A 14,828-nucleotide genomic window follows, 5' to 3' on the forward strand; every position below is an offset into this window, starting at 1 on the left:
TTCTCAACAGTGTGTTATTGTTTGTGATTCTCACTTATAAATATCCATAATTTCTTTTCTTCTTCCATTGCATTTGAGGCTGAATCAGTCATCCAATTCGATTTCGAAATGGCAACCCAATTTGACATGTTGTGCGATGTTCTTCCTGGGCATAATTCATGGAAGTTCAAAGTTCGTGTCCTCCGTATGTGGGCAATTTCTTCTTTTATGAAGCTTAATGAGTTGAACTCTATGGAAATGGTGCTGATAGATGAGAAGGTTTGTTCGTAATATTTGGTTTGTTTGCTAATTCATAGAATTGATTATTGTGTATGATTATTTTTTTTTGGTTTTGTTTTGATATGTTTCTCGTGTTCTTGGTGATGGTTGATCTATAAATAACGAAACTTTGAATAATACACAGGGAGGTAAGATTCATGCCTTGATAAGGAAAGAATTGGTTTACCTATTCCAGAATAAATTAAAGGAAGGGGAAGTTTATAAGCTATCAAACTTTGATGTTGTTCCAGTCGTTGGATTTTATCGTACAACTCTGCATCCTTACAAATTGATTTTTCGATCGAATACCAAAGTTCAGAATTTTGCGAGTTCTGATATTCCTATTTTGGGATTTTCTTTCACCGATCTTGCTGAAGTGGCTAGCTACTCTGTTAACTATGATTACCTAATAGGTAATTTTGATTTGAAGAACCTTACAAATTTTGTAATTTTCATCGATTAATGGTCATTGTGTATCAAGTTATTTGTTTCTTATGTCATTGTGTAGAATCATATATTCATAGATGAGATTATTCACACCAAGGTAACGTGTGCAAACCTTACTCCATTTCAATGTCTTCTTCCTCAAATAATCCCACAAACCTTACTCCACTCCAAATGTTAGATCTATGGAAACTTAAAATTCCTAGCAAAATCTATAACCACACAATTAGTGCAGAAACTACTAAAGTGTCTGCAAATAGTTCCGATGAAAAAGCAATAACAATAGAACTTCATGTACAAGGATTCTATAAGCTTTTTGTTCAGCCTTTGGCTGGACTTCAACCTATACCAACCGAAAGTGATTTTATTGTATCTCCTATCTATAAATACAGTTTCAAGATTCCTCTTTTCTATCTCTCTATTTTATCTTTCATTTTATCTCGAAGGTTGGCCAATTTACCCATTAGCAAGGATTTAGCTAATTATATTGAACCCTATATTGTTGAAAATTGCATTTCAATGGGACAACAATTTGGAGAGAAAGAATTTAAGATTGTTTTTTATATTGAGGTCGTTGAAATAGATCTGGCAGATTGTGAAGATTGCGATGATTATCGTAGACGCGGTATCGTTTGATTGATATTAATGATTAATTGTTGATGGTTTTCTAGGTCTTGGTATTTTTCTTTAATATATGGTATGTAATTTTATTAAGTCGTGGAATGCCCTTATTCCTGATGATGAATATTAATTGGTTTGTATTTTACTTATAGTTAGAATTGAAATTTATCTATTTGGGTTGGTCTGTGCAGATAATAATTGTATCATTACTTTGTGATCAAATATTCAAATGTGCTAAAGTGATTCAAAAAGAAGCTAAAGGATTAAGAATATATTGGTCATCATATCTACGATCATGTGCAAGACCTCCATTCAAGATAAATATATATTATGAAATACTTTGTTTGTGATAAATCTCATGTCTCTGATGTGTTTTATCGACAAAGTTATTGAACCTGATTTATTGTCATTATGTTTGATAACTTATCATTAGCTTCAATGATTTGAAAGTTTATTTATTTATGCTCATGCAACATGTGTCTGTAGTACGGACTTTGAATATAAATATCAATTAGTTTTAATAATCTGGTCTTACCTTTGGGAAATTTTATTTTTAATTTATTTATAAAAAATTTATCCTTTATAATTTTTACTATTTATGGTTGAAAATAATTGTTAGATTATGTATTAATTAAATATTTTAATTAAACCCGTGCATCCGCACGGGTCTTACACTAGTCATGACACATTCAATTACTTTATTGTTATCAATGGTCCATAACAAAAGAACCATGATGGTCATTCGTTGATTCTTATGACGGTTTGCAGCAATGGTGAAGTTATGTGAACTTGCAAAAACACATTCAATACAATAAGGCCTTGTCTCTATAGATGAAATGAAATATACCCAAATTTATCTTATATGAAGTTTTCTCTCCCGACCCCCCTCATTTCTTTTATACCCCCTGAAATTCCGTTTTTACCCCTGGGGGGTACTGCGGTTTATAAAAACCGAAGTCTTTTGACATCTTGAAACATTTCGGTAACTGCGAACCGAACGTGTTGTTGACATCGTTCGGTAACTGCGAACCGAATGCAGGGTTGCTTCGGTGGATATTAACCGAAGGGTTGCTTCGGTTGATATTAACCGAAGTTGTCTTACATATGAACAATTTCAGTAAGTTCGTTTTATTTTGAAAAACAAACCACAAAACTCCTCTCTTCCTTTCTTCTACACATTTGCGGCCAACTTCAACATCCAACTTCAAATCACATTTCATCAAGTAAGTTTCTTTCCTTTATTTGTCATTCTATGCATTCCTCATCACCATGACATTTCAAATTCATTTTTTGTTCTTCCCTATAAAAATTCCAAAATTTCAATATCTGATTATTGAGTTAAATTGTTGATTATGTTGTTTGAATCGTTGATTATTGGTTAGTTGTTAGATTGGTTACATACTAGCATGAATGAATGTTGCTAATTGAGTTAAATGTGAATATGAAGCTAATTGAGTTATAGTGTACTCTAAGTGTTTGTCAAAATGTACGAGTGAATATGAATGCATGTTTCCATTTGAATTATGTTTCCATTGTTGCAAGAATCATGTGTTCGATTGAATTATAAGTATGAATTTATCATAGATTAATTGTTTGTATTGACTGTGAATTTATTTATCTATGTATAGATATGGAAGAAAATCTACCTAGGGGTAGGCATGGAAAGGCAATCAATGCACATGCTTCCGCTCGTAGAGAGCTTGCTGCAAATCATCCGTCCAAACGAGGTCGTCGCAAAGGACCAACTCCGGGGCAAGGTACACATGATGCCGAGGCGGGTGGGTCGCATACACGTGGACGGACACGTCTAGGACAATCATTGGTGGTTCAAGATGAATTTGATGCCGACCAATTTTTAAATGCGTGTTTTGATTATGATGATCTTGGATCACCACAAGTCTCACCACAAGTCTCACCGCAACACTCACCGCAAGATGAACCGCAAGACCCACCGCAACAACCACCTCGACAACAACGGCGCAAACCAGTACGCCGAAAACCACCAAAGTGTTCACGTAATGATGATGAAGTAGGTTTTGGAGGAGGACCGACAGATTTGTCCTTGTTAACGGAGTACGATAAGCATATGGCTATTCCGATATGGTATGCAGACCCAAATGACAAAGAGGTAAACCAATTTAAAATATGACGATTATTTTATTAAAAATGTTGTGATTACGTTAGCTCGATAATTTTTTGTGTTATTTGAATTTTTCAGATTTTAGCGGTAAATTTACGTTGCATCGCCAGCGGAAAAAAAGTTATTAATATACAAAAACCGTCCCGCCGCACGGACAGATGGTTTTGGGATGTGGTTGAAGCATCGGGTTTGGAGCCGCTTACCCGGACTAATTTTAGCGTGCTTGACTACGGGCTCCTTTGGGCATTTGTTGAAAGATGGCATACAGAGACGAGTTCATTCCACATTCCATTGGGTGAGCTGGCCATCACATTGGATGATGTCCAGTGTCTGTTGCATATTCCGATCGAGGGAAAGTTTCTGAACCATGGCAAAATGTCAAGGGATGAAGCGGCTGACATGGTTAATTCATTTCTAGGAGTTGATCGGAATGTTGTTATGGGTCATTTTGCCAAAATGAACGGGCTCCATCTGAAGCATTCTGACGTGGAGGATATCTATAGTGTTAACCATGGATTAGCTGATAAAGCTGTTGCTGAAGGTAAGTCGGCGCATGAGATTAAGCTGTATAGGGACAGGTCCATACGGGCTTTCTTGCTATTTTTGGTCTGTTGTACCATATTTAGCAACAAAAGCAGTTACTACGTGGACGTAGTATACCTGCAGTATTTTCAGGATTTGTCGGCTGTCCGTGAATGGAATTGGGGTGCTGCTGCTCTGGTTCATTTGCAACATTATCTGGATGATGCGTGTTTGGTGACAGTGAATCAGATGGCTGGGTACATGTCTTTGCTTCAGGTAACATAAACGTGCGCTTACGAAAATTATTCAACATGTATGATATGTAATGTCCGTCAATATAATGAAACTTGTTTGTCATGCTTTCAGGGCTGGATAATTTCTCATTTTCCGGGACTTAGCGTGTGGGCGCAGGATCCTATCTATTCTGAGGGCATGCCTCGAAATGCAAAGTTTGTTCCCGGAGCTGGACATAGGGAACCAAGTAGCTATAGAAACAGTTTGGATAATATTCAGACGTACGACTGCGTATTCAGTCCATATGATGATCACCGACACGTCCGCCCTTTGATAAATTCATGCTGGTTTTCTGGATGGTTGAGATGTGGTAATTTGAAAGCAAAGCATTTGCCTGAACGCGTGCTTAGACAATTTAAACATGTCCAAGGCATTCCTAGAAAACCGGATTTGTCTGCGACTCCGGGGATGAGCCTATGTGAGATTGATCGTGTTTTTATGGAGGAGTTGGATTTGAGGATGATTGCTGAAGAGATGAGGGGTCAGGCTGTGGTTAGCGCATGGGACCATGAACCTGGATACATGACATGGTTTTACAAAGTGTCGCATCCAGTTATGCGACCCGTACAAGCTCCGGCGTCACCACCAAGGCCACCTAACTTAGAGGTGTTGATAGAGGCCGCGGAAGCAAGGAATGACCCTAACATGCTTCAGGTATGCCGTGGTGTTAGGGATGAGGTGGAGAGGTCACTTCGCGAAGGTGAGGCGGTGGAAGGAACTCCTGTTCATGGTACTTTGCGGAGGATTTTGAATTTGCTTAACCCTGTTTTGACGTGTCGGCGACTTAAGCGGGGTAGAGGGAGACGGTACAACACTCGAGAGTAGGCTTAGCTAATATTGTAACTCAGTTGTTGTTTAATGTAATTTTATTATTTGAATTTGTCGAATTTGGATGTAGTCTGATTCAAACAATTTGGTGTATTTGACTACGTTTAATTACCCGTTACCTTTTTTAAATTTCCGTTAACGTGATGTGTCTAATACTCAGCTATGTTATGATAGTTTATGATGTTACATAAACGTGCAAGACCCAAAAAAAAAAAAGGAAATTATGCAATTCATTTCGGTATCCAGTTACGGATATCTGGGTAGACTTCGGTATATGGTAACCGAATATACATTTCGGGAGATTTATGCCGAAAAGACCTAATTCCAGTGAACCAAAGAAAATTTCGGTATCCAGGTACCGATATATGGGTAACTTTCGGTACCTGATAACCGAATATACATTTCGGTAAATTTCTGCCGAATAGATCATATTCCAGTGAACGAAACAAAATTTCGGTATCCACGTACCGATATCTGGGTAAATTTCGGTACCTGGTAACCGAAATAACTTTCGGTATATTTCTGCCGAATACGTCCTGTCCAGTGAACCAATGAAAATTCCGGGGACTATTTACCGAAATCTGGGTGAGATTCGGTACACAACTGCCGAAAACGCTATAGTTCGGTTCGCATGTACCGAAATTAACTAATATATTAGGAAAAACTTTAAACGTTCACCATTTGCGCGAAAACGGTTTGCAACAGAGGCTAGGGCGATTTTGGAGGTTTCAATCGCAAATTTAAGGTTTCACCAGTAGAACGACAATTTCTCTCTTCTAAACATTCAATTTCTCCCTGATAATCACCAAGCTCATCTCTACAAGTAAGTTTTCAAACTCAACTCTCTCATTTTCTTGCTTTTTTTTTTATTTTTTTTATTTTGATTTGTTAATGCTCGTGATTATTGTTTTGATTCCACTAAATTTGGGGTTGTATTTTAATTTAGGGTATATGATTGGACTTGTATAGGGTAATTTATTTTAGGGCATATGAATTGGATTTGTATTCTTGTTTATGTGCACCAAGTGTTTGACAAAATGCTTGTATGAGTATTGATTTATGTATAAAAATTGTTTGAATGAGTAACCGATGAATATTGATTTCGTAGATACTTATGGTGACTGTTTTCTTGTAGGAATCATGACGGACGACAAAGTTGGCCGAACAAGACGTGGCGGTGCAAGCAAAGCACATAGCTCTGCACGTAGACAGGCTGCGGTCAATGTAGATAAAATTCCAAGTCGAGCTAAAGGGAAAGCAGTTTCAACCACGATGGATGAGCCTCGACCGGAGGATGCAGAATTGCAAGAGGAGAATGAAGACGTGGAAGAAAATATTTCTGAAGAAGGGGAAGAGGAAGGGGAGGAAGGGGAGGAAGGGGAGGAAGGAGTGGATGAGGAAGTGGAGGAAGCGGACGAGGAAGCGGATGAAGAGGGGGATGATGATGGGGAAGAAGAAGTTGATGAGGAAGCGGAAGAGGAAATGGAGGAGGAAGAGGAGGCTGAACAACCACCACCAGAACCTAAAAAACCACGGAAAAAGGTTACGCGAGTAACACAAGGAAGGAACCCACCACGAGTAAAACCACCACCAGTTACATGTTATGATGGTGGTCCGTCTGACTTGTCTTTGTTGCCGGGATTTGGAAAACATGTTGCTGTCCCGTTGTGGAAAGGAGAGGTAAGTTACGATTCAGATAACACTATTTATTTTCGATGTTTATTGTTATGAAGTGTAATGAAGTGTAATGTTTTGCAGCTCCAATCTCGGTATTTGAGGGTAATGAACAACGGGAAAAAAATCAACAATTTCAAGATATGTCCGAAAGAGTACTCGTGGTTTTGGAATGTCGTTAATGCGTCCGGACTCGAAACTCTGCGGCGGACAAATTACAATCACACCGATTGGGGTCTGTTGACGGCATTTGCAGAGCGATGACATCCTGAGACCGGAACTTTCCATCTTCCTATTGGTGAGATGACTATAACCTTGGACGACGTGTCCTCATTGCTTCATATTCCGATTACCGGAAAAATGCTCGACCACAACGGAACGTCATGTACAAAGGAAGATGGTGAAGAGATGTGCGTAGAGTATCTGAACTTCCCTATTAGTAAGTGCAAGAAAGAGTTTCAAAAAATGAAAGGAGCACATATAGGGTTTAAGGCGTTGAAGGATTTGTATCTCGATAATTTGAAGGATGCCTTGAAAGCTGAAAGGTTAAAGAAGCCTGCTGAAGATGTGGAATTCCTCAGGGAATGCACCATTAGATGCTATTTGCTCTACTTGATCGGTGCAACCATTTTCACCAACAAAAGTATGCAGTACGTGGACGTCATTTTTCTTACCTACTTGCGAGACCTCAGTTTAGTTAACACGTGGAATTGGGGTGCTTCTGGGCTGGCATATCTGTACAACTACTTGGATGCTGCAAGCCGCCCGAGATGTGGAAATCATGGTGGTTATAACTGTCTATTTCAGGTATACATACAAACTCAAAATGCGTTTTGCCTTTTAACTGAATGTCGGTTGTTATAATTAAATATTTTGCTTACCCATATCATGTGTTTTCAATAGGCCTGGATTATGGCGCATTTCAAAACTTTTGGTGGACGTTTTGTTGATGAGAGATACACCCACGACAATCCCTATACGGCAAGATTTTTGCCTTTAAAAGGACCAAAATTTCCAGGGCAGCATAGGTCCGCATTGGATACAATGCGCATGGATGAAGTGATGTTTTGCCCATATGAGGAGCACCGGCAAACCAGACCCTTTCAAGATATCAGTTGGTACACTGGTTGGATTATGTGTGGAAGTGCTATTATCAATCCACACTTGCCAGAACGTGTCCTCCGACAATTTGGACATGTCCAGTCTATCCCTAGGCACCCTGATGTATCTGCAAAGGCTGGTATGAATCGGTTTACGATTGCTGATGCATTTGCTTCCTACCTGACTGCCAACTATGTGACAGAGGAGATGCGAGGACCAAAAGTTGTGCGTGCATTTGATACCGTACCCGGATACATTCCATGGTTATACCGTGTTTCTCATCCGAAGATATTGCCACCGGTTGAAGCGGATCCACCAACACATGCTAACCTTGAGGAGGACAACGTGAGTGGTGAATGCGACGTGTCTGAAGTGACTAAGAAGGTTCGAGCGGATTTGAGGAAAGCGCTCGATGGTCAACTCAATTTGGCCGATGCTTTGGTGGTTATTGAAAAAGCCTACACTGATTTGGAGCCTGTAGATGCATATTTGGTGCGACGGAAGAGGAAAAGAGACTCGGGTGAAGGAACAAAGAAGAGGAAGAAGAAGAAGAAGACAACAACGGAAGATGCCGGAACAAGCAGCTTGTAGTTTTTTATTTTTTGTTTTCGCTATGTTTTATTTATTTTTAAATCCTGCCGTGTACAATGGAACAACTTGTCCATATAATTTCGTTTTGCTTGGGATGTATGAACATGGATTTATATTGAATGCGGTTTCTATTTAATTTGTTTTTTTATTGGATTTGGATTGGAATGTATGAATTTCATTTGAAACACGATTATATCCGAACAGGTGATTTCGCGTGGATATGATCCCACGGGTGATACATAGTTTAAAGTCATTTGTTGGGAAAAGATATATTTCGGTAAAACTTTGCCGAAACATATTAAAACAGTGAGCCAGAGAAACGTTCGGGAGGATATTACCGAAATATGAGTAATATTCGGGTTTAGTTTACCGAATTACCGAGTTCGGTAAAGTTTTGCCGAAACTACGTATTTCCAGTGAGCGAGTCAAAATTCCGGTACCTAAATACCGAACTCTGGGAACAATTTGGTATGCTTTTACCGAAATAAAATTTGGTATTCAATCTCACCGAAATCTTTGAGATTACACCGACTAGTATTAATTATAACTTCAAGAAAATGAAACACACTTAGGCAAACTAAAAATCACAACAAAGATGAAAAGGAAAACACACTTAGGCAAATTAAAAAACAAAACGATAACAACACGGTTGCATCACTTAGTTTGTCTATTTGGGTCTTCCGGCCCAACAAGACAAGCAAGGATGGCTTCAACTGATCTTGTCAGTATCGCATCTAGCTCGATAGGCCCCGTGGATGAGTACTGCTCGAAGATTGAAAACATAGTTTCAACATCATCGTTGTTTTCAACAGCCATACGAGTGAAAGCAACGCGTCCGTCGGAACCAATTGATGGCTTTCGATACAGGAGATTTGATACCGTTCTATTGTCGTTCGGGTTGTTGACGGTGCGATTCAGTTGGTACAGCTGCTGTTTCAGACCTTCGAATGTTTCACCGTCATTGATTCGAAACAAATGCGGTTTTCCATCGCCGAAGTAAACTGCCGCAAGAGTAGATCTCATTCGTTGTGTGAGTGAGACATCCATTTTCCCGTTATTTTTTTCCTGTCGAGTGTTGAATTCAACAAAATACGTGAATTTAAAGATGGGTTTGGTGCACATTATGGCGGTAGGTGAGCGTTAATGAGGTGGTTTGGTAGTTAACGGAGTTAGGTGGGCTTAAATGCGGTAGGTGGGTGTTGATTCGTTTGGCGAGCGTTTAGAAAATTTAGATGGAGCATTAAAAACGTGCAACATAAAAGCATTCATTAATTAAAAAGTCAACATCAACATAACTGAAAAATCAGCGATAACGTAAACGAAAATGCAACGACAACATAACTGAGAATTCAACAACACGAATAACCAAATTTTAGTTTGTAACTACTAAGGTAGCATACAGACGTGGATACTTCGGATCCACTTCTACCCCATTGAACATGTCGTTCACATCGTCATCATTTTTCAACTCCTTCCACTCGTATTTTCGCGGTTGCTCATCATATCCACCGACATTATCGCTGGCCAGATCGATTGTCGATTCGTAATACGCAATTTTTTCTATTTTGATTTGTCTGCCGTATTTGAAGCGATACATGACTTCGATCTGGCGTTTAAGAGATTGAATAGTCGTCAAATTGTTCGACAGGTCAACGCAGAACAACTCGTCGTTACCGCGAAACTTAACTGAAAATGCATGAGATGTCGCCCTATTGTTATTAACAGACCGATTTGAAGCACTCATTTTGCGAAATTGTGAAAACGTGTTTTTCACAACTATACACATACAGCGGTTTTATACTACATTCAATCTAATTACGGCCACATAATTTCGTCGGTGTAATTTTAACCACAAATAAATGTCGGTGTAATTTTGACCACAAAAAAAAATAAAAATAAAAATTGTCGGTCCAATCTCGACCACAAAAAGTGTCGGTGTAATCTCAACTATAAATTATTTGACGGGTTCGTATCGATTAAGTTATTTATATGATTTTTAACAAGTTTTTAGGCATATGCTTACATCTTTTCTACCCCCCAGTTTTCTTTTACACCCCCAGTAAACAGTTGAAAATTTAAACACATTTCGGTTCGCATTCCCCGAAGTTTATTAGTTCGGTTAATATTCACCGAAGTTGACTGTCATACCCCCTTATTTCGGTTGCAAGCTACCGAAAATTTCAGTGGTTCACTGGAATTTGTAGGATTCGGCAGATATTTACCGAACTTTTAGTACGGTAACTATTTGCCGGAAGAACAGCATACTTCGGTACCAGTCTACCGAAAATTTCGGTTGCTCACTGGAAATAGGCTGGTTCGGCATATATTTACCGAAATCTGGGTATATTTCGGTATCTAGTTACCGAAATATATTTTCATGACAACCAATGATATTGTAACTCACGACCTTTCATGGAATGACATCCACGCGAAATCCATTGTTAATGCTGTTCATCCAGACACATTCATATTGGAAAAATTATTCATACAATTACACAACATCAAAATTACTTCAACCAATATCATTATATTGACACAAACAATTACACAACACCAAATCACTTCAATATATTTCATTACAAAATGGATGTCATTACATCTCGATTCATATCATTACAAAATGGATGTTCTTTACATCAAAATATATAACAACGTAAAATACATTAAAATAGGCCAAATGATCAGTCAATCACCAATGGAGTTTCTCTACTGCCTGCACCAACTATTTTGATGGGGACAACGTTCTCGGTGCTCATCATCTCCTCGAACCTATGTTGCGCAGCTATGAATGAATCTTCCCAACCCAAACTTTGTTTAGCACAATATTGCTTCCACGACTTGTTTGATTTGGGTATCGGACACCCAACTTTAAGCTTTACCAAAACATAGTGATCCGGTAACGCGCCAAGGCAAATAACCCTTGAAGACGGGTTTGGTGACGGAATGGAACGCAATGGGAAAAAAGTTTCACAAGGGCCGTTTTGAAGTATGGAGAGCTGAACAACTACTCTATCCAATATGGTGGCCACGATATGTCCCATATCCGGCAACGTGAACCATTTATCCATCGGTGCAACACTATTCCTAATACTAGTACGTTGTCTCGTCCTTGGGGGTGGGAGTAGTGCATCACAGATATATTGGTAACGCTCCTCGCAACCAAATATAGCAACATACATATCCTTATTCAATCGCAACTCCCTGCTCATGTTGCACCGTATCAGTTCAAAATCATCTTCGTTGCCTCTCTGAGCCAATGCAACGGCACGGTAACCACAATAGCCGTCGCCGTCCACGTTGATGATATCTTCAATGAAGGGATGCATGAATTTTGGCATGTGGTTAATTCCAAAAATTTGAGATGATGAGGTTAGTGGCAATGGGTTAGACACAGTGAGCGGAGCTTCAGACACCGTAGGCATAGGGTTTGATGCGGTAGGTTGTGATGATGATGGCCTTGAGTGGGACGGAATTGACGGAGACGGCTTTGACGATTGCGACGCTTGTGTCTCCGTGAAATATTCTTCAACATGCTCCCATCGAGACTTATCTCTGCTGGTGGATCTTGTTCCACGGACCACCTTTTTCTTTTTAGCCCCTTTTGATTTTACATTTGTGGTCGGAGGCTCCACATCGGTGGTTGTAGGATACGCAATCTTGCGGAGTTGATCTCGGATCTCATTTTTCATGCTTACATCAGCTGTCCTCAATCGTTCCTAAAACAAACAAAAAAAAAATATGCCATTAAAAATTAAAAACCAACGCATAATGATCGTAAAATCGTAAAATAAGTGTATTATGCCTTTAATAAACACGCACCTGAATTGCTTGCCACTCTGCCGTGCACGCATAATCGTCCTCGACGTCGCCACCAACTTCTTCATCTTGGAAACAAATTATCTTCCAATGTTTGTAAACCTCATCGAGTCTAATAGGCCTATTGTGGTGCAGTTTCTTGGCAATCAAACACGCACATGGCAGCCCGTAGTTAGTCCTCATCAGACAACCACACTTCATGCTATCCATACCAGTAAACTCGACTCTTTTTGATTCAGTGTGGATGTATCTCATTGCACGTCTAGAGACTTTAAACATCAAAGTCGAGTAAAGTGTTTTCTTCCGGTATGTGTGTCCATACACAGACATGTTCTGGCCAAATTCAGTTTGCACTTGGGTGAATTGATTGCCTAACATTCTGTGAATCGATTCCCAACCCTTCACCAAATCACCGAGACCGTCGGTCAAGTAACTTTTCAAAACACCGTGTGCGCTTTCGGCTCTATTTGTCGTATGGTTGCCCATGTGCATATACTTGTCCACCCATGCACTCACGAGCTTCTCTTTGTCGGTGTCCAAAATTGTCTCTTCAACGTACCGAACAAATTTTGGCCACCTCTCACATAACTTCCTAAAAGCCATAACATTTTCAGTATACTCAGCCTCAGTAGACGAATCTAACACATCCTCGAACGCCAAACAGACTCTTTCCCTCATGTCCGCCGCCTTGACCTTTTCCCCATCCCTCACCTTGACCAGCTCGGCTGCCTTGGTCCTCACATTCTTCTTAACATGGAACCGACAAACCAACGCCGCCGCTTCTGGAAACACAGCCGGAATAGCATTCATCAAAGCTAAATCTCGATCCGTCAAAATAACCTTCGGCAAATTTGTCTCACGCCTTAACAAACAACGTAGTTGTTGCAGAGCCCATATAAAGTTGTCTTCCTTTTCGTTACTGAGCCAGGCAAAAGCAACGTTGAATGTCTTCTCAGTCGAAGTGAATCCGACTATCTCAAACAGCGGCATTTTGTACTTGCTGGTTTTGTATGTGGAGTCCATCATCAGCACAGTATGAAAAGAGTTCAATAAAGTTATGGACCTCGGATGTGCAAAGAATATATCTTGAAGATGTTCTACTCCATCTTCAACAACCGTCCGATACTTGTAGTAGTACTTGTTATCATCAAGCTTCTTACATAAGTGTTGCATCTCAGTCATGGACGCCCTCATTTTAACTCTGTACCTATGACGAGCGTTGTACACTTGCTTTGCAGAGGTCTTGTTTTCCGGATCTCTCTCCTTTAATGTGGACAATATGTTTTTTGGAGCGACCGCATTCCTTGTCATCTCGTCCATAAATTCCTTCTCTTGCGGTTTCAAACGCCCCGCCACGAGATGCCCTTCAAGCCCTTTGTCCAACTCGTGGTTATGCATATCGTTGACAACAGTCAAACGCCATAGTTTTGTTGCCTTGTTGTAATACCCACGGAGTCGGAAAGGACATTCGCATTTTCTTGTTCCGGAGGTATCGGATTTCAACTTCTTCTTGGCTGGAACATACTTCCCACTACGTTCACACTCTAACACCAATTGAGCCTTTCTCTTCTCGCCCGAATCGGATCGCCTAACTATAATTGCGAACCTTAAACTTTGCGACACGCTTCGAGCCCATTTGATCAACTCATCTCTGTCGTTCTCTTCCCTATCAGTCGCAAAATGAGACGATGTGTCAATTTCTATCGGCTGCGGCACATTAGGAGGACTTCTTGGTTTACCAGCTGGAACAATTCCCGTTGCAAAAAGGCCAAGCACAACAGGTCGCCTAACTTCGACAACTTCGTTAATTTCGCCTTCCGTAACTACAGCATACGCAAATGAAAAAACAATCAATCAACCACACATAATATTTACAATCCTATTACAACACTAATTAAACACATAGGACACTATGAAGTCAATATGAAGCCAAAATAAAGTCAAGTCAATATGATGTACAGTTTATAAGTCAATATAAAGTCAAGTCAAGCCAAGCCTAAGCCTAACGCAGAGGATCAACATTTCGGTTCGTATAAACCGAAGGTCACATAACTGGACTTCGGTTTATATTCCCCGAAGGATTACTGTCAGAAACCTTGCGAGAACAGAGCCTATGATAGCAAGAAAAAACGAATTTAAATCGGTGGTTACCTGAGTTTTGTGCTTTGGTGCGTGTTGAATCCATTAGATGATGCTTCAATCTCGATTTCAAGCCTCAAATGCGTCAAAAATTGATCTTCTTTCCGTAAGCTTTTCAAATTCTCGTTTTGTGAATAATAAGAACTGACAGCACAGTATTTATATATAGAAACACTTCGGTTAACATTAACCGAAATAATTCAGCGAGTGGTTTATATAAACCGAAGTCCATGGCCTGCGGTTCGTAAAAACCGAAGTCTCTTGGCAAAATTTTTTTATACCGCAAGGGGCAAAATGGGATTTTCGGGGGGTATAAAAGAAATGGGGGGGTCGGGAGAGAAAACATCATCTTATATTTAGTGTCCTCGGGCCTATGAATTAAGACCATGATCCTGGAATC

General features: G+C 39.8%; 5 protein-coding genes across 5 annotated transcripts; 3 read left to right on the top strand and 2 right to left on the bottom strand.

Annotated features, from left to right (window-relative positions):
* Nucleotides 1–222: 222 nt before the first annotated feature.
* Nucleotides 223–753, top strand: LOC123888650. The gene is made up of 2 exons (XM_045937763.1): nt 223–258; nt 404–753. The coding sequence occupies exons 1-2, from the start codon at nt 232–234 to the stop codon at nt 719–721; spliced, it is 345 nt and encodes a 114-aa protein (XP_045793719.1). The 5' UTR covers nt 223–231; the 3' UTR covers nt 722–753.
* A 3,035-nt stretch (nt 754–3,788) lies between these two features.
* On the top strand, nt 3,789–5,305 carry LOC123888646 (protein MAIN-LIKE 1-like). The gene is made up of 2 exons (XM_045937750.1): nt 3,789–4,261; nt 4,352–5,305. The coding sequence occupies exons 1-2, from the start codon at nt 3,839–3,841 to the stop codon at nt 5,102–5,104; spliced, it is 1,176 nt and encodes a 391-aa protein (XP_045793706.1). The 5' UTR covers nt 3,789–3,838; the 3' UTR covers nt 5,105–5,305.
* A 1,728-nt stretch (nt 5,306–7,033) lies between these two features.
* On the top strand, nt 7,034–8,473 carry LOC123891696 (protein MAINTENANCE OF MERISTEMS-like). The gene is made up of 2 exons (XM_045941601.1): nt 7,034–7,588; nt 7,685–8,473. Exons 1-2 carry the CDS (start codon nt 7,085–7,087, stop codon nt 8,471–8,473), a joined length of 1,293 nt encoding a protein of 430 aa, XP_045797557.1. The 5' UTR covers nt 7,034–7,084.
* Nucleotides 8,474–9,127: 654 nt separating this feature from the next.
* Nucleotides 9,128–9,520, bottom strand: LOC123891697. The gene has a single exon (XM_045941602.1). It carries the CDS (start codon nt 9,518–9,520, stop codon nt 9,128–9,130), a length of 393 nt encoding a protein of 130 aa, XP_045797558.1.
* Nucleotides 9,521–10,968: 1,448 nt separating this feature from the next.
* LOC123891698 (PKS-NRPS hybrid synthetase cheA-like) lies at nt 10,969–14,597 on the bottom strand. The gene is made up of 3 exons (XM_045941603.1): nt 14,441–14,597; nt 12,293–14,112; nt 10,969–12,189 (listed from the first exon to the last, which is right to left on the bottom strand). The coding sequence occupies exons 1-3, from the start codon at nt 14,472–14,474 to the stop codon at nt 11,155–11,157; spliced, it is 2,889 nt and encodes a 962-aa protein (XP_045797559.1). The 5' UTR covers nt 14,475–14,597; the 3' UTR covers nt 10,969–11,154.
* Between the last annotated feature and the right edge of the window lie 231 nt (nt 14,598–14,828).

Source organism: Trifolium pratense, linkage group LG6 (assembly GCF_020283565.1).
Source record: "Trifolium pratense cultivar HEN17-A07 linkage group LG6, ARS_RC_1.1, whole genome shotgun sequence".
Classification (NCBI taxonomy): Eukaryota; Viridiplantae; Streptophyta; class Magnoliopsida; order Fabales; family Fabaceae; genus Trifolium; species Trifolium pratense.

Bases quoted from the DNA above. Each gene is read 5' to 3' on its own strand.
- LOC123891696 (XM_045941601.1), top strand. From the start codon at position 7,085: ATGACTATAACCTTGGACGACGTGTCCTCATTGCTTCATATTCCGATT. The intron at 7,589-7,684 runs GTATACATACAA...TGTTTTCAATAG, and splicing joins GTTATAACTGTCTATTTCAG to GCCTGGATTATGGCGCATTT.
- LOC123891697 (XM_045941602.1), bottom strand. From the start codon at position 9,520: ATGGATGTCTCACTCACACAACGAATGAGATCTACTCTTGCGGCAGTT.
- LOC123888646 (XM_045937750.1), top strand. From the start codon at position 3,839: ATGTCAAGGGATGAAGCGGCTGACATGGTTAATTCATTTCTAGGAGTT. The intron at 4,262-4,351 runs GTAACATAAACG...TCATGCTTTCAG, and splicing joins GGTACATGTCTTTGCTTCAG to GGCTGGATAATTTCTCATTT.
- LOC123891698 (XM_045941603.1), bottom strand. From the start codon at position 14,474: ATGGATTCAACACGCACCAAAGCACAAAACTCAG. The intron at 14,113-14,440 runs GTAACCACCGAT...CGTATGCTGTAG, and splicing joins CACCAAAGCACAAAACTCAG to TTACGGAAGGCGAAATTAAC. The intron at 12,190-12,292 runs GTGCGTGTTTAT...TGTTTGTTTTAG, and splicing joins CAGAGTGGCAAGCAATTCAG to GAACGATTGAGGACAGCTGA.
- LOC123888650 (XM_045937763.1), top strand. From the start codon at position 232: ATGGAAATGGTGCTGATAGATGAGAAG. The intron at 259-403 runs GTTTGTTCGTAA...AATAATACACAG, and splicing joins TGGTGCTGATAGATGAGAAG to GGAGGTAAGATTCATGCCTT.